The following is a 21,352-nucleotide window of genomic DNA, read 5'->3' as shown; positions in this document are numbered from 1 at the left end:
ACCAACTCCTTAGCCCCGTATTTAGCTGTGTTTTAACCTATTTCCAGCCTCACTGGCACGTGGCACTGTTAGCAATCCTGAAATTTCAACCCAGGAGTTCCGTCATTGAATTTTGCCCCAAACTCCCCAAACTCTCTGTGCAGAACCTCCTCCTTTATCCTATTCACTTCATTGATCCCTACATGGACCACGGCATCTGAGTGCTCACCCTCCCTCTTGAGAATGCTGAGAACTCGTTCCGAGACATCACGGTTCCTTGCACCAGAGAGGCAACAGTCCACCCGAGATTCTCAATCTCTCACACAGAACCTCTTATCTACACCCCTCGCTATTGAATCCCCTATCACTACTGCTCTCCTCTTTACGCTCCCTCCTTTCTGAGCTCAGGGCCTTGCCTCGTACCAGAGACGTGACCAATGCAACTTTTCCCCATCAGCTGTATCTAAAACGGTGTACTTATTTTTGATGGGAACGGCCACAGGGATGTTCTGAGGTCGCCCAGCAACCTGTCTCCGGACTCTTAGGGGTTATTATCTCCCAGAAACTCCTGTCTATTTCTGCCCCTGCTTCACGAATGACCCGAAGCTGATTCAGCTCCAGCTCCAGTTCCCTAACTCGGTTTGTTAGAAGGTGCAGCTGGATGCACCTTTTACAGGTGTAGTCACCAGGGGCAATTTGGCTCGCCCTGAATTCCCACATCCTGCACTCGACTGCTCCGCTCCCTTAATCTGTTCGTTTTTTAAAACCTCTCGCTGCTTCAGAGGCCGACTTTCACGCGCTTGCGTAGTCGTGCCCCGCCCAAACTGCCGAAGAAATGACATCCACCTTCTCAATCTGCTCGCTTTATAAAATCTCCCATTCTCTCAGAAGAAGAGTGATTCTCGCTCTACAGTTTCTCAACACACCTCACAGCAAAGTGTCAGACACAGAGGGAAGCTGCCTCCACACGGTCCCGTCTGCACTATTTTGGTCACACACTCCCAGATTCAGAGTGGAACTCTCTCCACACTTCAGAGGTCATACACGGTGTGAATCTCTCTGGGCAGTGCCCCATCACACAATCCCGACATCAGACACAGAGTGAAGATGGATCCTTACTGTCCCATCAGACATTCCCGGAGTGAGACATAGAGTGAAGCTGTAATGTTACGTCTCACAATCCCGTTGTCAGACACAGAGTGAATCCACTTCCACAACGTCCCATCACACTCTCCTGGATTCAGTGATAGAGTGAAACTTCCTCCACGCAGCCCCATCACGCACTCACCAGGACAAACACAGAGTGAATCACCCTCCATACCATCTTTTCACACACTCCCGATGTCAAGCACAGAGTGACGCTTCCTCTCTCAATGCCTGCCCTGTGATGAGGAGCGGGTGAAAGAGGGGGATGATGTCTCACCTCTTCTGCTGGTCAAGAATTCGCAGATGTGAGCCTTGGTTTCGTTGACAGATCTGTACTTCGTTTCCATCTCAGTGAACTGGTGACGGAGATCGCTGTGCATTCGTTTAAGATTGGACAGATTAGAGTTGAGCGCAGAAAGCTTGGACTGAAGGGATGAGTTTAACTCATGATAGTTTCGGTCGGTGGTGATCTTAGACTGAAGAATCTGTGATACTGAGAGACATGGTAAAGGATGATTACACGTGAGTCAGCGTCACGCTACCGAACGGGTCACAGAGAGTGTTGTGTCAGTGTCACGGTGAAGCGTGTCACAGTGAAGGATGTGCTTGTGGCACAGTGAGAGGAGTTAGCGTTATCTTGAGGGGCGTGGCTGAGTCACACTGAGGGGTTATCAGTGTCCCGATGAAGGTTTTGCTGTTGTTACCATGGGGGTCTGCGTCAGTACCTTGCGGGGCATGTCCGAGTTGCTGTGAGGGACGAGTCGGTATCACTGTGATGGGAGATTCTGTACCCCGGCGAGAGGTGTGCTGGGTCACAAGGAAATGTATCATCGATGTTAAGACGAGGAAAATGTCAGAGTGAGGGGCCTGGTGGTGTCACCGTGGGTGGAGTATCTGTGTCATGGTGTGCTGTTCTGATAGAGAGGGGTATGCCTGTGTCACGGTGAGGGACACGTCATGGCCACGGTGTGTGTGCGAGGGTCACGCTGAGCTGTGTCACTGAGAGTACTATGACGTGTGAGTCTTTGTCACGATGCGGTGCGGAGCGGTTCAAGTCGAAGAGCGTGAAGGTGTCACGGTGTACGGTACCTCAGTGTCACGGTGAAGATAGTGTCGGAGTCATTGTGAGGTGTGTGTCGGTGTCAACGTGAGGAGTTTATCAGTGACACGGTCAGGGTCATGTCGATGTTACAGTTGAGGTCAGTGTGACTGCCATGTGTGTGTCACGGCGATGGTCGTGTCAGTGTCGCGGTCAGGAGTGCATCTGTGTCTCGTTGCAGGTCGTGACCGTGCTACGGAAACAGCATTGTTGATGTAATGGTGAATGGCGTGTCGGTGTCAGGACGATTCTTGATTGTGTTACGGTTAAGGCCGTGTTTTTTTTCACGGTAAGGGGTGTGTCCGAGTTATGGTGATGGGTTTTAATCTGTGTTACGGTAAGGGGCGTGTCGGTGTCGCTCTGGTGTTTTACAATAACAATTTATTACACTCTCTTTATTCATAGTCTGACTCCAACCGGAGCCCGTTCCACTCACCATGGATCGAGAGTGTGACCACTGTCACGATGAGGGCGACTGTAACTAGGCAGAGTAGGCAGATCAGACGGTGCGGTCTATTTCCGATCTTCACATTCGACTGTTGAACTGGCACAGCTGTGGAGAGACCACACGACCATAAAACCATAAGATATAGCAGCAGAGTTAGGCCATTCGAGCCATCGAGTCTGCTCACCACTCAATCATGAGCTGATCAAGTTCTTCCAGTCATCCACCCTCCCCTGCCTTCTCCCTATAGCCTTTGAAACGCTGGCTAACCAACAGCCTATCTATCCCTTCCTTAAACACACCCAATGACTTGACTTCCACAGCTGTTCGTGGCAACTAATTCCACAGATTTACCACCCCCTGATTAAAGTAATTTCTCCGTATCTCAGTTCTAACAGGACGTTTATATACATTTCGGACAGGAGGTGGAACGAGCTCCCAGAGAAGTGGTCGAGGCAGATGAATTTGAAGTTGAAAGTTTCGGGCGAATCTGACGCTTCCAGAATGGCGTCACTACTGTGAACTCTGACCTGTTTGTGCAGTGGTTGGCATCTTTCTGGTTCTCGAGGCAATGGGAGGATCCTCGTCCTCATCGATGCGGGGTTCGTCTCTCCGAAAGTTCAGCTCTGAGTATGTGGAGGTCAGATCATCTGGGAGAGACAGTCGGACAGGCAGATAAGGGAGAGAATGAGACAGCGGGAGAGAATGGGGGAGAGACTCGCGGAGAGAGAAGAGACGGCAGAAGAGAGAGAGATTGGTAAGCGAGGGGGAGAGAGGGGCTGAGAGACTGCGAGACAAATGGTTTGGGGAAGTGAAAGGAGAGAGAAGAGAAGAAACGGTGAAAGCGATGGGCAGGAACCGGGAGATTGCGATGGCGCAATGGGTGGGAAAACGCGAGAGCAATGGGGAAAGAGAACGAGGTGAGAAAGGGGAGAGAGAGTGAGAGACAGAGGGGGAGAGGAGACTGTGCGGGGGGAAGTGCAGAAAGACGGGTAAAGTGAGAAGGGAGTGAAAGGTGCGAGAGAGAGCGAAAGAGAGGGTGATTGAGAAGGGAGCGTGTGCGGAGAACAGTGGGAGAGGGATGGGGAAGAGAGAGAAGATAATTTGAGAGAGGGGAAAGATTGAGGGGAAGAGTTGCGGGGAGAGGGACATATAGATGGATAGGGAGGAACTGAAGGAATGAAGGTGAGATGAGCTGTAAACAGAGACAGAGAGACGTGGGGAGAGCGGGTGGGGTTCGGCAGGGGATGACAGTGAGAGGAAAGGGCAAATATCATCAGGCAGTGGGAGACAATGGGGAAAGAGTTTGATGGACGTACAGGGTGATAGAGGAAGGGAGAGAGGATAGAGAGAGGAGACGGGGTGAGAGAAGGGGAGGGAGGGGAAACAAGGGAAAGGAAGAGTGAGAGTGTTTTTTAAGTTTTATACTATGCCCCCTCCTCACCGTCTCTCCCACTGTCCTCCCTCCTCTGCACCCCGACATATACATCACAGACAGGAGAGCGCCAGTGGAATGCCATAGATACAGATCACATCATTGGAGTAGAGCAGGGTAAAACAGTAACAGAGTGCAGTGTAAAGTGCTACAGTTACAGATAAAGTGCGGGTCAGGCAGACCATAAGGCGCAAGGGCGACGGCGAAGTAAACTATGAGGCCAAGAGTACATCTTATCGGAATAGTGGACTGCTCAATAGTCTGATAACAGCGGGGTAGAAACTGTCTTTGAGCCTGGTTAAACGTGCTTTCGTATCTTGCACCGATAGCAGATGATGGGGGTGTAAGAGAGTTATCCAGGCTGGCTGTCTGCTTCAGTGACGCCGCGGGAAGTGCAGAGAGAGTCCGTGGCGGTGAGGCCTGATTTGCCGAGCTGTGTCCACGACTCTCTGCAGTTTCCTCCGGTCACGGAGGGAGTAGCTTCCTTCCCAAGCCGAGTTGTATCGTGATTGGATGCTTTCGGTGGTGCATCGGCAAAGATGGGCGGAGTTCCACAGTGTCAGGGTCCGGTCCGGTCGGGAAAAGGCGTTCCGGTTCTCGATCCGATCCGAGTATTCGGACTCCGGGTCTTGCAGCTGTCCCTCCCGGCCCCTTTGAGCCTGTTAAGATCACCCTGGATCAAGGAGGCGCGCCTGTGTCCAATTCGGCTGCCGGTGTTTATAAGGGGCCGTGGGACGGAGACCGGGCGGGTGGTCGTTTTGTTCTCTATCCTGTCCTGCCCTGGTTGTCGCCCTGCTCGGAATCCTGCTCTGCCCTGGTTGCTGGGATGTTCTGTATATGCTCAATCCGGTTGGTCTTGTTCCCCGACTTCTCTCCTGTGCGCTGGTCCCGCTGTTCCGCCTTATTCTCCTTGCTTGCGCTGCCACGCTGTCGGTTGCCTTTCCCAATTTACCAATGTACCCGGTGGATCACTGTAGCTCTTCTGCTTACCCTGGACACAGCTTCCTACCCGTTGCCTCCGTCGGGCGGCTCCGGCCGGACTGCCGCTGCCCGGCGGGAGTTCTACCTTTTCCACCTATTACTTCATAAGTGTTGTGCCCGGCACCTGCCCAGGTGTCCGCGACTGGCCCAGGCCTCTGTGTTTTCCGCCTGGGAGGCGGCCCTGCCCGGGATCCGTGCGGCCCGCCATGAGGAATCTGCCTGCTTGCCTGCCCCGAACTGTGGGATCTGCCTGCCTGCCTGCCCCGAACTGTGGGATCTGCCGGCCTGCCTGCCCCGGACTGTGGGATCTGCCTGCCTGCCTGCCCCGAATTATGGGATCTGCCTGCCTGCCTGCTTGCCTGCCCCGAACTGTGGGATCTGCCTGCCTGCCTGCCCCGAATTATGGGATCTGCCAGCCTGCCTGCCCCGAACTGTGCGATCTGCCTGCCTGCTTTCGAACTGTGGGATCTACCTGCCTGCCTGCCTGCCCCGAACGGTGGGATCAGCCTGCCTGCCCCGAATTGTGGGATCTGCCTGCCTGTCTGCCCCGAACTGTGCGATCTGCCTGCCTGCTTTCGAACTGTGGGATCTACCTGCCTGCCTGCCTGCCCCGAACGGTGGGATCAGCCTGCCTGCCCCGAATTGTGGGATCTGCCTGCCTGTCTGCCCCGAATTATGGGATTCTCCGGCCTGCCTTCCTCGTCTGAACTGTGGGATCCTCCTGCTTGCTTGACTCGTCTGAACTCTTGGATCCAGCCCCGCCTGCAGTAACCCTTAAATGCCATGGCATCCCCATCGTGTCCTCCCCCTGGTACTTCAGTGTCTGCGTCCTGCCCGGCCCTGACACACAGGAACATGCCAAGCTGACAGAGGAGCCAAGTAGGTCTGACGGGGACAGAGCAGTGGACACTAGAACACAGGAACACTACAGCACAGCGGCGAGTGGGAGGGAGCTTAGCTCAGTGTCTGACCCCGGCATTGTGTACTGGGATACTAGACCCTAGAAACTAGAACACTACAGCACAGCGGAGAGTGGGAGGGAGCTTAGCTCAGTGTCTGACCCCGGCATTGTGTACTGGGATACTAGACCCTAGAAACTAGAACACTAGAGCACAGCGGAGAGTGGGAGGGAGCTTAGCTCAGTGTCTGACCCCGGCATTGTGTACTGGGATAGTAGACCCTAGAAACTAGAACACTACAGCAAAGCGGAGAGTGGGAGGGAAATTAGCTCTGTGTCTGACCCCGGCGTTGTGTACTGGGATACTAGACCCTAGAACCTAGAACACTAGAGCACAGCGGAGAGTGGGAGGGAGCTTAGCTCAGTGTCTGACCCCGGCATTGTGTACTGGGATACTAGACCCTAGAAAGTAGAACACTACAGCACAGTACAGGCCCTTCAGCCCTCGATATTGTGCCGACACATATATTCCCTAAAACGAGTACTGAACCGACACTACCCCGTAACACTCTATTTTTCTTTCATTCATGTGTCTGTCCAAGAGGCTCTTAAATACCCCTAATGTTTTTATCCTCCACCACCATCAGTGGCAAGACATTCCAGGCATCCAGACCCCTCTATGTAAAAAAAAACTTACCACTGATCCCCCCTAAATTTCACTTCCTTAACTTTTTATATATGTCCACTGGTTTTTGCTATTGGTGCCCTTTGAAACAGGTACTGGCCATCCACTCTATATATGCCTGTCATAATCTTGTCAATTTCTATCAGCCCCTGTAATCCTTCTACGCTCCAAAGAGAAAATTCCCAGCACTGCTAACCTTGCCTCGTAAAACTTGTTTTCCAATCAGCCTACATCCTCGTAAATCCCCTCTGCACCCTCTCCATAGCTTCCACATCCTTCCTATAATGAGGTGAACAGAACCGAACACAATACTCTAAGTGTGGTCTCACCAGAGATTTGTAGAGTTGCAACATGACCTCACTACTCTTGAACTCTATCCCCCTATTAATGAAGTCCAGCATCCCATAAGCCTTCTTAACTACCCTATCAACCTGTACAGAGACCTTGAAGGATGTATGGATTTGAACCCTAAGATCCCACTGTTCATCGACACTCTTATGTAACCGACCATTAACCCCGTACTCAGCATTCTGGTTTGTCCTTCCAGAATGCATCACCTCATACTTGTCCGAATTGAACTCCATCTGCCCAACACTGCAGCCTGTCATGTAAACTTCGACAAACTGCAGCTCCATCCACAACTCCTCCAATCTTCGTGGCATCCACAAACTTACCCAGCCATCCTTCCGCCTCTTCATCAAGGTCATTTAGAAAAATCACAAAGAGCAAAGGGCCCTAGGACAGATCCTTCCGGCACTCCACTGGTCATCGACCTCAAGGCAGAAAACTTTCCTTCCACAACTATCCTCTGCTTTCTTCCTTTATGCCAATGTATTTATCCAAACAGCCAAGATTCCACTGATCCCATGCATCATGTCTGTCTGAATGAGTCTCTCGTGGGGACCTTACTAAGTCTATGTAGACAACATCTACCGCCCTACCCACGTCAATTTGTTTTTGTTACCTCTTCAAGAAACTCAGTTAGGCTCGTGAGGCACGACCTTCCCTTCACAAGGAAACACGTGACCAGCAGCAGAAGCTCCCTTTCAACTGGTGATATCTTTTCTGTTCTCTGACCGTGCATGGCAGGTAAGGGTGAGTTAGCCGGTGTGGACACAAGGTGTTTTGTGTATCAATTCACGTGCTTAGTAAATTAGACAATCAAGGTGTTCGTCTGAAAATACGTCTCTGATCATTATTACGAGGGGAGACTCTTGGAAAACATTTGAACTGGAAAGAGTGCAGATGGAGGTTACAAAAATATTGTCGGGACGCGATGGAGGGAGTTAAAGAGCGAGGTCAGGAATGTTTGGACTATATTCCTTGGAGTGCAGGGGTGACCTTTCAGAGGTATATAAAGCCACGGGGTGGAGAGACAGAGTGAACACGCAGAGTCATTTTCTATCGTCTTGGAGAATCGAGGACCAGAGTTCACAGGCCTATGTTGAGAGGGAAAACAAAGAAATATGGAATTGGGGCGCCGATTATCAACCTTTTGTTACCCAGATTGTGGTCAGTACTGAATGGCGTCGGTACTGTGAAGTCTGACCTGTTTGTGCAGTGACTCGAAGCTCGCCGGGTCCCGAGGCAATGGGAGGATCCTCACCCTCATCTGTGAGGTGTTTGTCTTTCCGAAAGTTCAGCTCTGAGTAGGTGGAGGTCAGACGGTCTGGGGAGGAAAGTGAGAGAGAGAGAGAGAGAGAGAGAGAGAGAGAGAGAGAGAGAGAGAGAGAGAGAGAGAGAGAGAGAGAGAGAGAGAGAGAGAGAGAGAGAGAGAGAGAGAGAGAGAGAGAGAAATGGAAGGAGGAGAGACCCGTAAATAATGGGGGAGCGGTGAGGACAGAGAGAGAAGAAGATAGAGTGGGAAAGAGAGGGCTGAGAGGTAGGGATTGTAAGTGAGAGAGAGGTGGAAGAGGGGAAAGAGCCGTGGAGACAGAGCAGGAGACTGAGGACGAAAATGATAAGTGGAGCGAGGAGTGAGCGATTGGAGCGATGGGCGAGAAAATGGGAGCGAATGGCGGCGAGAGAGGGGAAGGACAGGGAAATGGAAGGAGTAAAGGGAGCGAGGTTATGCCTGAAGAGGAGTGTGACCGGTGAGAGGGATAGCGAAAGAGAAGGTGAGTGTGGGGATTGGGAGGAGAGATTTGGGAGGCAGTAGAGTGCGAAACAGAGAGCGCGAGAAAGAAAGGGAGAGGGGTTAAAAAGAGAGGGTGAAGAGAGAGGGGAGAGCGTGAAGAAGAGAGAGACGGGGTGAATACAGAGTTGGAAGGGTGTGGAGGGGGAGACAACAGAGAGTTTGGGAAAGGGAACAGTGGGAAAAGAGAAATAGATAGAGGGGAAATGGCAACAGTAAGAGCAGGAACCGTAGAAGGGGAAATATGTGGAAAAGACAGAGAGAATGGTTGGGGAACGGGAGAGAGCGTGAGAGGGAGGGTGAAAGATAGGAAAAAAGTGGGCCAGAGAGGAAGAAAAGAGGATGAGAGAGGATTAACGTGTGAGAGATGGCGGAGAAAAGGAAGGCAGTGGAGAGAAAGGAGAGTATGATGAGAGTGGGATTAGAACGGGGAGAGTGTTGTACACATGTTACAAAGTTCACTTTCCTCACTGACCTTGCCACTCTCCTCCCACCTCGCCACTCCTCCCAGGGTGTTTCCTGCTCACCGGCCATGCCACAGCACTCACAGCTCTCGCACAACGTCACCTCACCACACAACGCTCCCTCCTCAGCGCCCCCAGTTTAAACCCCTCTCACGGTACTCCCACCACACAAAACATCTCATGGCGTTCTCTGCACCGACCCAACCCAGAGAAACTCCTCATCCCGTTCCACAGGCCACCCTCAAAACCGTCCCGCCTGTTGCTCTGCCCGACCCTTCTCAGACCGCTCCCTCCTCACCGACCCTCCCATGGAGCTCGTATCTCATCGAGTCTCGCACACATTACCTTTGACTTATTGTCTCACAGGAAATCATTAGGGTTAACAGTGCGCTTGCGATGAGATTTCTCGGAAGAGAAATCCCGGAAGAGACACATCAGCTGAACAGAGTCAAACCAACAAAGTGAAACTGACCTCCATTCGTCCGGACCCGGGGAACAGAGAGGGTCTTGAAATGAAGTTCCACATACGATACATCAGGTTCATCTGGGGACAGAACACCGAGAGTCAGAAACAGGGTAAGGCTCACACCACGACCGTCTCGTCACACACTCCCGGGGTCAGACACAGAGTGAATTCCCCACCACTCCGTCCCTGGAGGATGTGACTTTTTGAGGATGTGACTAAACACATTGATGTAGGAAGAGCAGTAGATGTAGTGTAACGGATTACAGCAAGGCACTTGATAAGGTACTCAATGCAAGGCTTATTGTGAACGTAAGGAGGCATGGGATCCAAGGTGACATTGATTTGTGGATCCAGAGCTGGCTTGCCTAAAGAAGGCAAGGAGTGGTTTTAGACTTGACATCTTCTGCATTGAGGTGGATCACCAGTGGAGTGCCTCAAGTACCCTTACTCTTTATGATGGTTATAAATGACCTGGATGAAGAAGTGGAGGGATGGGTTGCTATGTTTGCTGATGACAATAGGGATGGAAATGTTGTGGAGGGTCTGGAGGGCTGTTAGATGTAAACGCGGGACATTGTTACGATGCCAGGCTGGGCTGAGAAATGGCAGATGTATTTGAACGCAGATGAGTGTGAAGTGGTTCATTTTGGTAGGTCAAATATGATGTGCTGTAGGTTTTCGATGTTTCTATCTTTCTATCACACATTCCCGGTGTCAGACACAAAGAATCTCCCTCCACACCGTCCCATCAGGCACTCCCGGGGTCAGACACAGAGTGAATCTCCCTCCGCACCGTCCTATCACACACTCCCGGGGTCAGACACAGAGTGAATCTCCCTCCACACCGTCCCATCACACACTTCCGGGGTCAGACACAGAGTGAATCTCCCTCCACACCGTCCTATCACACAATCCCGGGGTCTGAGACAGAGTGAAGTTCCCTCCACACGTTCTCATTCCACACTCTCAGGGATCAGACACAGAGTGAAGCTCCCTCCACAAACCCCCATCACACACTCCCCGGGTCAGAAAGTGATTGAATCTCCCTCACTCCTTCTCTGCCCCACTCACCTCCTGATGGAGACGGTGAGTCCGTTTCTGTGAACTTCACATTCATGAAAGCCCCTCTGTCGTTCATCCCGTCGAGGATCCTCTGCGTCTCTGAGCTCAGCGAGGGGAAGTAACCGTTGTCAGAGGAAGCCCGTGTTGACAAGGGGATCAGACCGACACAAACAATCTCCAGTTGAGCAGCTGATAAAGAGAGGAGCCGACAGCAGGGGGAGGAAGCGCTGGGGGAAAATGACATTCAGGGTGTGAGAGGGGGTGATCTGGACCGAAGAGAGTGACGGGGGGAAGAGTGGTGAGAGTGGGGAGAAACAGAGGGAGGAGGGAGTGAGGGGAAGGTTAGGGTATGGCGGAAAGAGAGTCGTGATTTACAGGGGTCAGAAAGGGGTATCACTGAAAGAAGGGGAGGGCAAGGACTGGGAGAGAATGGGGAGAGGGGGTAGAGAGGGAGGATTGTTGTAGAGATTCATTTTCGCCCCTCTCTCCTGCTCTCTCCTTTTTAATCCGCTCCCACTCGCTCCCCTGCCCTCCTCACCAAACTTCTCTTTTTGTCCTCCCACCCTCTCTACTCCACTCTCTCCCGCTCACAGTGAACGTTACCGGACTGAAATGTGCCCGGGACGTGTTTGGGTTCCCTGGAAAGTCGAGGTCCACTGGTCCGTGGGGATTAGTTACATCCTCCACAGAAAGCAAAGGGGGGAAGTGAAAGGAAATGGGGTTTTTGAAATGGTGTTGAGGGAAGTGGAGAAGTGAGTGGTGGTGTGGGAGGCGATGTGACGGAGCGGTGTGTGTGTGTGTGTGTGTGTGTGTGTGTGTGTGTGTGTGTGTGTGTGTGTGTGTGTGTGTGTGTGTGTGTGTGTGTGTGTGTGTGTGTGTGTGTGTGTGTGTGTGTGTGTGAGTGTGTGTGTGTGTGTGTGTGTTTGTGTGTGAGTGTGTGTGTGAAAGACAGAGAGAGAGAGAGAGAGAGAGAGAGAGAGAGAGAGAGAGAGAGAGAGAGAGAGAGAGAGAGAGAGAGAGAGAGAGAGAGAGAGAGAGAGAGAGAGAGAGGTAGCGCCCTCGGCACAAACACTCCCGGTGTCAGACATTAGTGCAGCCTCCTCCACCACGGTTCATCACACATCCCCGGGACAGACACAGAGTACATCTACCGCCTCACTGTCCGGTAGCACAGTAACGGATTCAGAAACAGAGTGATTCTCCCTCTTCACTCCCTCTATCCATCTCATCAATCACCAGCACCTCACCGTTCCTGTAGTCTCCACCAGTGTGTCTGTCTCAGAGATAATAAGTGTGTGTGAGACCAGAGGTAGAACTGAGGAGGGAAGGAGAGGGGAGTGAAGGCTGTGGAGGGCTGGTGAGTTGGCAGTCACTGGGTGAAAGTCGTGTGAAACCACACGACCTGCCTGTACTCGCAGAGACGTAGAGAAGCTGAGGACCGAGAGATCGATATCCGGTGAAAATGAGCAGAAATAACACCAATGGTCTGCAGGAACTTGACCCTGTGTCTGACCCCGGGAGTGTGTGATGGGACGGTGTGGAGGGAGATTCACTCTGTGTCTGACCCCGGGAGTGAGTGATGGGACGGTGTGGAGGGAGATTCACTCTGTGTCTGACCCCGGGAGTGAGTGATGGGACGGTGTGGAGGGAGATCCACTCTGTATCTGACCCCGGGAGTGTGTGATGGGACGGTGCGGAGGGAGATTCACTCTGTGTCTGACCCCGGGAGTGTGTGATGGGACGGTGTGGAGGGAGATTCACTCTGTGTCTGACCCCGGGAGTGAGTGATGGGACGGTGTGGAGGGAGATTCACTCTGTGTCTGACCCCGGGAGTGTGTGATGGGACGGTGCGGAGGGAGATTCACTCTGTGTCTGACCCCGGGAGTGTGTGATGGGACGCTGTGGAGGGAGATTCACTCTGTGTCTGACCCCGGGAGTGTGTGATGGGACGGTGCGGAGGGAGATTCACTCTGTGTCTGACCCCGGGAGTGTGTGATGGGACGGTGTGGAGGGAGATTCACTCTGTGTCTGACCCCGGGAGTGTGTGATGGGACGGTGCGGAGGGAGATTCACTCTGTGTCTGACCCTGGGAGTGTGTGATGGGACGGTGCGGAGGGAGATTCACTCTGTGTCTGACCCCGGGAGTGTGTGATGGGACGGTGTGGAGGGAGATTCACTCTGTGTCTGACCCCGGGAGTGTGTGATTGGACGGTGCGGAGGGAGATTCTCTCTGTGTCTGACCCCGGGAGTGTGTGATGAGACGGTGTGGAGGGAAATTCACTTTGTGTCTTACCCCGGGAGTGTGTGATGGAACGGTGTTGAAGGAGATTCACTCTGTGTCTGACCCCCGGAGTGTGTGATGGAACGGTGTGGAGGGAGATTCACTCTGTGTCTGACCCCGGGAGTGTGTGATGGGACGGTGTGGAGTGAGATTCACTCTGTGTCTGACCCCCGGAGTGTGTGATGGGACGGTGTGGAGGGAGATTCACTCTGTGTCTGACCCCGGAATTGTGTGATGGGACGGTGTGGAGGGAGATTCACTCTGTGTCTGACCCCGGGAGTGTGTGATTGGACGGTGCGGAGGGAGATTCTCTCTGTGTCTGACCCCGGGAGTGTGTGATGAGACGGTGTGGAGGGAAATTCACTTTGTGTCTTACCCCGGGAGTGTGTGATGGAACGGTGTTGAAGGAGATTCACTCTGTGTCTGACCCCCGGAGTGTGTGATGGAACGGTGTGGAGGGAGATTCACTCTGTGTCTGACCCCGGGAGTGTGTGATGGGACGGTGTGGAGTGAGATTCACTCTGTGTCTGACCCCCGGAGTGTGTGATGGGACGGTGTGGAGGGAGATTCACTCTGTGTCTGACCCCGGAATTGTGTGATGGGACGGTGTGGAGGGAGATTCACTCTGTGTCTGACCCCCGGAGTGTGTGAATGGACGGTGTGGAAGCAACTTTACTCTGTTTAGCGCAGTTAGTATCAGCTGGGACTGAGTTTTGGAAGCTTGACGCTGTGTCTGATCACAATAATGTGTTTTAGGAGAGTGTTTTGGGAACTTCACTCTATGTCTGCCAACAGGACTATATGATGGGACATTGCAGAAGGAGCTTCTCTCTGACTCTAAACCGCCGAGTCTGTGTGATCAGACGGTTCGGACGGAACTTCACTTTACAACTGACGCCTGAAATGTCTGATGGGCCTGTGTGAAAGGATCCCAGTTTCTGTGTCTGTCTACTGGCGTATGTAATGGACCGTGTGGAGAGAGATTCACTGTTCATTGGCCCTATTTTTCAGAGCAGTCGATGGGGCGAAGCAACATTGTTCTAACTCTGTTTCAAAGCATCTTGAAATACATTCAAAAGGCAAAGAGAGATGTTTAATATATCCACACGAGAGTGAACTCTCACCATTCCATCCGATTTTATACTTCGGGGGCAGACACACAGAGAAGCTCCCTCCACTCCCTCTCACCACACACACATACCCGGAGTCAGTCATAGACTGAATCTCCGTCCACACCGCCCCATCTAAAAATACCGGGATCAGATACAGAGTGAAGCTCCCTGCATACCGTTCATCACACACTCCCGATGTCAGACACAGAGTGAAGATCTCCTCCACACGGTCACAACACACACTCCCGGGGTCAGACACAGAGTGAATCTCCCTCCGCACCGTCCCATCACACACTCCCGGGGTCAGACACAGAGTGAAGCTCCCTGCAAACCGTTCATCACACACTCCCGATGACAGACACAGAGTGAATCTCCCTCCACACCGTCCCATCACACACTCCCGGGGTCAGACACAGAGTGAATCTCGCTCCACACCGTCCCATCACACACTCCCGGGGTTAGACACAGAGTGAATCTCCCTCCACACCGTCCCATCACACACTCCCGGGGCCAGACACAGAGTGAACCTCCCTCCCCTCCGTCCCATCACACACTCCCGGGGTCAGACACAGAGTGTATCTCCCTCCAAACCGTCCCATCACACACTCCCGATGTCAGACACAGAGTGAATCTCCCTCCACACCGTCCCATCACACACTCCCGGGGACAGACACAGAGTGAATCTCCACCCACACCGTCCCATCACACACTCCCGGGGTCAGACACAGAGTGAATCTCCCTCCAAACCGTCCCATCACACACTCCCGGAGTCAGATACAGCGTGGATTTCCCTCCACACCGTCCCATCACACTCTCCCGGGGTCAGACACAGAGTGAAGCTCCCTCCACACCGTCCCATCACACACTCCCGGGGTCAGACACAGAGTGAATCTCCCTCCACACCGTCCCATCACACACTCCCGGGGTCAGATACAGCGTGGATTTCCCTCCACACCGTCCCATCACACTCTCCCGGAGTCAGACACAGAGTGAAGCTCCCTCCACACCGTCCCATCACACACTCCCGGGGTCAGACACAGAGTGAATCTCCCTCCACACCGTCCCATCACACACTCTCGGGGTCAGACACAGAGTGAATCTCCCTCCACACCGTCCCATCACACACTCCTGGGGTCAGACACAGAGTGAATCTCCCTCCGCACCGTCCCATCACACACTCCCGGGGTTAGAAACAGAGTGAATCTCCCTCCGCACCGTCCCATCACACTCTCCCGGGGTCAGATACAGCGTGGATTTCCCTCCACACCGTCCCATCACACTCTCCCGGGGTCAGACACAGAGTGAAGCTCCCTCCACACCGTCCCATCACACACTCCCGGGGTCAGACACAGAGTGAATCTCTCTCCACACCGTCCCATCACACACTCCCGGGGTCAGACACAGAGTGAATCTCCCTCCACACCGTCCCATCACACACTCCCGGGGTCAGACACAGAGTGAATTTCCCTCCACACCGTTCCATCACACGCTTGCGGGGTCAGACACAGAGTGAATCTCCCTCCACACCGTCCCATCACACACTCCCGGGGTCAGACAGAGAGTGAATCTCCCTCCACACCGTTCCATCACACACTCCCGGGGTCAGACACAGAGTGAATTTCCCTCCACACCGTTCCATCACACGCTTGCGGGGTTAGACCCTGAATGAACCTCCACTGCGCATTGTCCCAACACCATCTCCCAGGGTCAGGATCAGATTGAATGTCCGTCAACTCCACCCCAGCGCACAGCCCCTCGGTCAGACAAAGAGTGAACTCTCGTCCATACCGGCTTATCTCACACTCACGGGATCAGACACAGAGTGAATCTGCCGCCTTACCGTCCGATCACACAGTAATGGATTCAGAAAGAAAGCGAATTTCCCCCCCCCCCGCTCAGTCCCTAGCTCCCCTCTCACCAATCATCTGCACTTCAGCGTCCCTGCAGTCTCGAACAGTGTGTCTGTCTCAGAGGTAATAGGTATTAGTGAGGCCAGAAGTAGAGCTGAAGAGGAAGTGGGAGGGGAGTGAGGGCTGTGGAGGGGTGGTGAGTTTGCAGTCACTGGGAGAACGGCGTGTGAAACCACACGGCCGACCTGTACTCGCAGAGACGTAGAGCTGCTGAGAACCGAGCGATCGATATCCGGTGGAAATAACACCAACGGTGAGCTCGGAGTTTGGCCCTGTGTCTGACCCCGGAGGTGTGTAATGGAACGGTGTGGAGGGAGACGCAGTCTGTGTCTTAGACCGGGAGAGCGTGATGGGACGGTGTGGAGGGAGATTCACTCTGTGTCTGACCCCGGGAGTGTGTGATGGGACGGTGTGGAGGGAGATTCACTCTGTGTCTGACCCCGGAGGTGTGTAATGGAACGGTGTGGAGGGAGATTCACTCTGTGTCTTAGACCGGGAGAGTGTGATGGGACGATGTGGAGGGAGCTTCACTCTGTGTCTGACCCCAGAATTATGAAATTCGATGAAGTGGAGGGAGCTTCAGTCTGGTGTGTATGTATCTTCTGTGTGGCTCACACATACCTTTTCCTCTTTTGGATTTATTTCAAGACGCTTTGAGACAGAGATAAAACAAAGGTGCTTCGCCCCATCGTCTGTTCTGGAAAATGGGACCAATGCACAGTGAATCTCTCTCCACACAGACCATTACATACGCCGGTAGACAGACACAGAAACAGGGATACTTTCACACAGACCCATCACACATTGCAGTCGTCAGTTGTAATGTGAAGATCCGTCCGAACTGAAACTCCATACACACCGTCCCGTCACACACACACGGGATCAGACACAGAGTGAAGCTCCCCCTACACCGTCCCATCACTCAATCCCGTGGTCAGATGCAGGGTGAAGCTCCCTCCACCCCATCCCATTACAGTCCCGAGGTCAGACACAGAGTGAAACTCCCTCCACACCGTTAGATCATACATTTGAGGGATTAGGCACTGAATGAATCTCCCCTGCGCACGGTCCCACCACAAACGCCCGGGGTCAGGATCAGATTGAAGGTCGTCCACTCCGCCCCAGCGCACAGTCCCTCGGTCAGACAAAGAGTGAAATCTCGTCCACACCGCGCTGTTACACACTCACGAGGTCAGACACAGAGTGAATCTGCCGCCTCACAGTCCGATAACACAGTAACGGATTCAGAAAAAGCGCGAATCTCCCTCTTCACTCTCTCTCTCCCCTCTCATCACTCACCAGCAATTCAGCGTTTCTGTAATCTCAAACTGTGTGTCTCTGTGTGTGAGACCAGTGGTGGAACAGAGGAGGGGGGGGGGGGCGGGGAGTGAGGGCTGTGGAGGGGTGGTGAGTTTGCAGTAACTGGGAGAAAGAGGTGTGAAACCACTCGACCGGTCTGTACACAAAGAGACGTAGAGAATCTGAGAACCGAGAGATTAATATCCGGTGGAAATGAGCAGAAATAACACTAACGGTGGGCCAGGAGGTTGACACTGTGTCTGACCCCGGAGGTGTGTGATCTGACGGCGTGGAGGGAGTTATTTACTCTGTATCTGACCCCGGGATTGTGCGATGGGACGGTGTGGAAGGAGATTCACTCTCTATCTGACTCCGTGAATATGTAATGGGACAGTGTGGAGGGACATTCACTCAGTGTCTGAGCCCCCGGTGTGTATGATGAGACGGTGTGGAAGGAGATTCACTCTGTGTCCGACCCCGGGTTTGAAATCGCATTTGAGTGGAAGTTAGTGGGATTATATTTTGAATCTTCAAGGAGGAGATTCTCAGGTGAGAGAGGCGCAGAACTGTTGTTGATTTGTTTTCCGTTTATTTATTGGAGTACATTGTCCAGTTCTGGTTGCTTCACTATAGGAAGGATGCGGAAGCACTGGAAAGGATACGGAGTAGATTTACCTTGATACTGCCTTGTTTAGAGTGTATTCATTATGATCAGAGATTAAGGGAGCTGGGGCTTTATTCTTTGGAAGGAAGGAAGATGTCATGTTCCAGTCCGTAAAATCCGTGTTCCAGTTCACGGTCCGCTCCGTGGAATCCGGACTCCAAGTCTTATGGCTGTCCGTTGTTACAGTTGGGCGTAATCACAGGTACTTGATCCTCATGTTGGGGCTGCAGTGAAAGTGGCCCTCGGTTCGAGTGTGGTTGCTGGTTCGTCTCGTCGGTATGCTGTCCTCGTCTTCTGTGGGGTATGTCAGGCCGTTCTTGCCTTTACCCTACGGTGGGATCAGTCCCTTCCAGTCCTTGTTTCCGTGGGGTAAGTCAGGCCGTCCTTGCCGTTACCCTGCGGTGGGATCAGTCCAATTCTGTCCTTGCCGTTACCCTATGGTGGGATCTGTCCCTTCCTGTCCTTGCCGTTACCCTACAGTGGTATCTGTCCCTCCCTGTCCTTGCCGTTACCCTACGGTGGGATCTGTCCCTCCCTGTCCTTGCCGCTACCCTACGGTGGGATCTGTCCCTCCCTGTCCTTTCCGTTACCCTACGGTGGGATCAGTCCCTTCCTGTCCTTGCCGTTACCCTACGGTGGGATCTGTCCCTCCCTGTCCTTGCCGTTACCCTACGGTGGGATCTGTCCCTCCCTGTCCTTTCCGTTACCCTACGGTGGGATCAGTCCCTTCCTGTCCTTGCCGTTATCCTACAGTGGGATCTGTCCCTCCCTGTCCTTGCCTCCGTTGGGTAAGCCAGGCCGTCTTTGCTATTACCCTGAGGCTGGACTGTTCCCTTCCTACCCTCTGAAGCCTAGCCTGTAGCCCTGCCTGCAACCCACGCCTGAAGCCCTGCCTGCGACCCAAGCCTGAACCTTTGCCGGCTACCCACGCCTGAACCTTTGCCGGCGACCCACGCCTGTACCTTTGCCGGCTACCCACGCCTGCATCTTCGCCTGAATCGCCGGTGCGGAGAGAGAATCACTCTGTGTCTGACTACGGAAGAGTGTGACGGGACGGTGTGAAGGGCGATTCACTCTATGACTGACACTAGGGGATCTGGAGGGAGATTTACTCTGGGTCTGACCCGGAAAGGTGTGTTTGGACATTGTGTCGGGAGTTACACTCTGTATCTGAAACGTGATTGTGTGATTGTGCGTGTGTGAAGTTTGACGGAGATTCACTTGTGTCTGAACCCGGAGCTGTGTGATGAGACGATGTAGAGAGAGTTCGCCCATTGTGTGTGACGGAACTTTGTGGAGGAGCTTCAGTCTCTGTCGGACCACGCAGGTGTGTGTGATGGGACGGTGTGGAGGGAGATTCACTCTGTGTCTGAACCCGGGAGTGTGTGATGGGACGGTGTGGAGGGAGATTCACTCTGTGTCTGAACCCGGGAGTGTGTGATGGGACGGTGTGGAGGGAGATTCACTCTGTGTCTGACCCCGGGAGTGTGTGATGGGACGGTGCGGAGGGAGATTCATTCTCTGTCTGACCCCGGGAGTGTCTGATGGGACAGTGTGGAGGGAGATTCACTCTGTGTCTGACCCCGGGAGTGGGTGATGGGACGGTGTGGAAGCAGCTTTACTCTGTGCCTAACGCTGTTTGTATGTGCTGGGATTATGTTTTGGGATCTTGAATTTGTGTCTGATCCCAGGAATGTGTTTGGGAAACTGTGTTGGAGTCTTCTCTATGTGTCTGACAACAGGACTATTTGCTTGTACAGTGCAGAGAGAGCTTCACTCTGTCTCTATGCCGGACAAGTCTATGTGATCGGACAGTTCGGAGGGATCTTCACTTTACAACTGACACCGGGAGTCTGTGATGGGCCGATGTGAAAGATCCACTTCAGTTTCTGACGACCTGCGGATGGAATTAATGGTGTGCAAACAGATTTACTGCTCATTGGTCCTATTTTCCAGAACAGACGATGGAGCGAAGCAGCATTCATCCAATTCTGTTTCATAGCGTCTGGAAATACATTCACAACGCAGACGAGGTATGGGTGAGCCACACAAAAGATACATACACACCAGACAGAAACTCCCTCCAGTCCATACCATTCCCTAATTCCGCGGTCAGTCGCACAGAGGAGGTCCCTCCACACCGTCCCATCAGTCACTCCCGTGGTCAGACATAGAGGGAAACTTCCTCCACACCGTCCCCCATACACTCCCGGGACCAGACACAGAGTGAAAGCCCCCTCCACACAGTCCCATCATACACTCCCGTGGTCACACACAGATTGAATCTTGGTCCACACCGTCCCATTACACACTCCCGGGGTCAAAGACAGAGTGAAACTCCCTCCACACCGTCCCATCACACACTCCCATGGTCACACACAGATTGAATCTTCCTCCACACCGTCCCATTACACACTCCCGGGGTCAGAGACAGAGTGAATCTCCCTCCACACCGTCCCATCACACACTCCCGTGGTCAGACATAGAGTGAAACTTCCTCCACACCGTCCCATCACACACTCCCGGGGCCAGACACAGAGTGAATCTCCCTCCACACAGTCCCATAACACACTCCCGTGGTCACACACAGATTGAATCTTCCTCCACACCGTCCCATTAAACACTACCTGAGTCAGAGACAGAGTGAATCCCCCTCCACACCGTCCCATTACACACACCCGGGGTCAGACACAGAGTGAATCCCCCTCCACACCGTCCCATCACACACTCCCGTGGTCAGACATGGAGTGAAACTTCCTCCACACCGTCCAATTAAACACTACCTGAGTCAGAGACAGAGTGAATCCCCCTCCACACCGTCCCATTACACACACCCGGGGTCAGACACAGAGTGAATCCCCCTCCACACCGTCCCATCAAACACTCCCGTGGTCAGACATAGAGTGAAACTTCCTCCACACCGTCCCATCACACACTCCCGGGGGCAGACACAGAGTGAATCTCCCTCCACACCGTCCCATTACACACTCCCGTGGTCACACACAGATTGAATCTTCCTCCACACCGTCCCATTACACACTCCCGGGGTCAGAGACAGAGTGAATCCCCTTCCACACCGTCCCATTACACACACCCGGGGACAGACACAGAGGGAATTTCCCTCCGCACCGTCCCATCACACACACTCCCATGGTTAGACACATATTGAGGCTCACTCCAAACCGTCCCATCACACTTCCCCGGGGTCAGACACGTGTTGCTGCATTCTATTCACAGTCACGTCACATACTAACGGGGTCAGATGCAGAGTTATTCTACCTCGACACCGTCC

The 21,352-nt window shown here is 53.2% G+C and overlaps 1 protein-coding gene across 1 annotated transcript in view; it reads right to left on the bottom strand.

The window, feature by feature from the left end:
* The window catches only part of LOC140720434 (uncharacterized), a 128,907-nt gene that overhangs the window by 7,808 nt on the left and 99,747 nt on the right, over positions 1-21,352 (bottom strand). The window contains exons 4-6 of the mRNA XM_073035286.1: positions 3,200-3,319; positions 2,661-2,777; positions 1,403-1,618 (exon numbers count right to left, since the gene is read on the bottom strand). Coding sequence (XP_072891387.1) covers positions 1,403-1,618; positions 2,661-2,777; positions 3,200-3,319 — 453 coding nt within the window. The remainder of the gene's footprint in view (positions 1-1,402; positions 1,619-2,660; positions 2,778-3,199; positions 3,320-21,352) is intronic.

Source organism: Hemitrygon akajei, unplaced genomic scaffold (assembly GCF_048418815.1).
Source record: "Hemitrygon akajei unplaced genomic scaffold, sHemAka1.3 Scf000042, whole genome shotgun sequence".
In the NCBI taxonomy this organism is placed as follows: Eukaryota; Metazoa; Chordata; class Chondrichthyes; order Myliobatiformes; family Dasyatidae; genus Hemitrygon; species Hemitrygon akajei.
The sequence above is the reverse complement of the archived record's forward strand: the minus strand, read 5'-3'. Positions and strand labels throughout refer to the sequence as shown.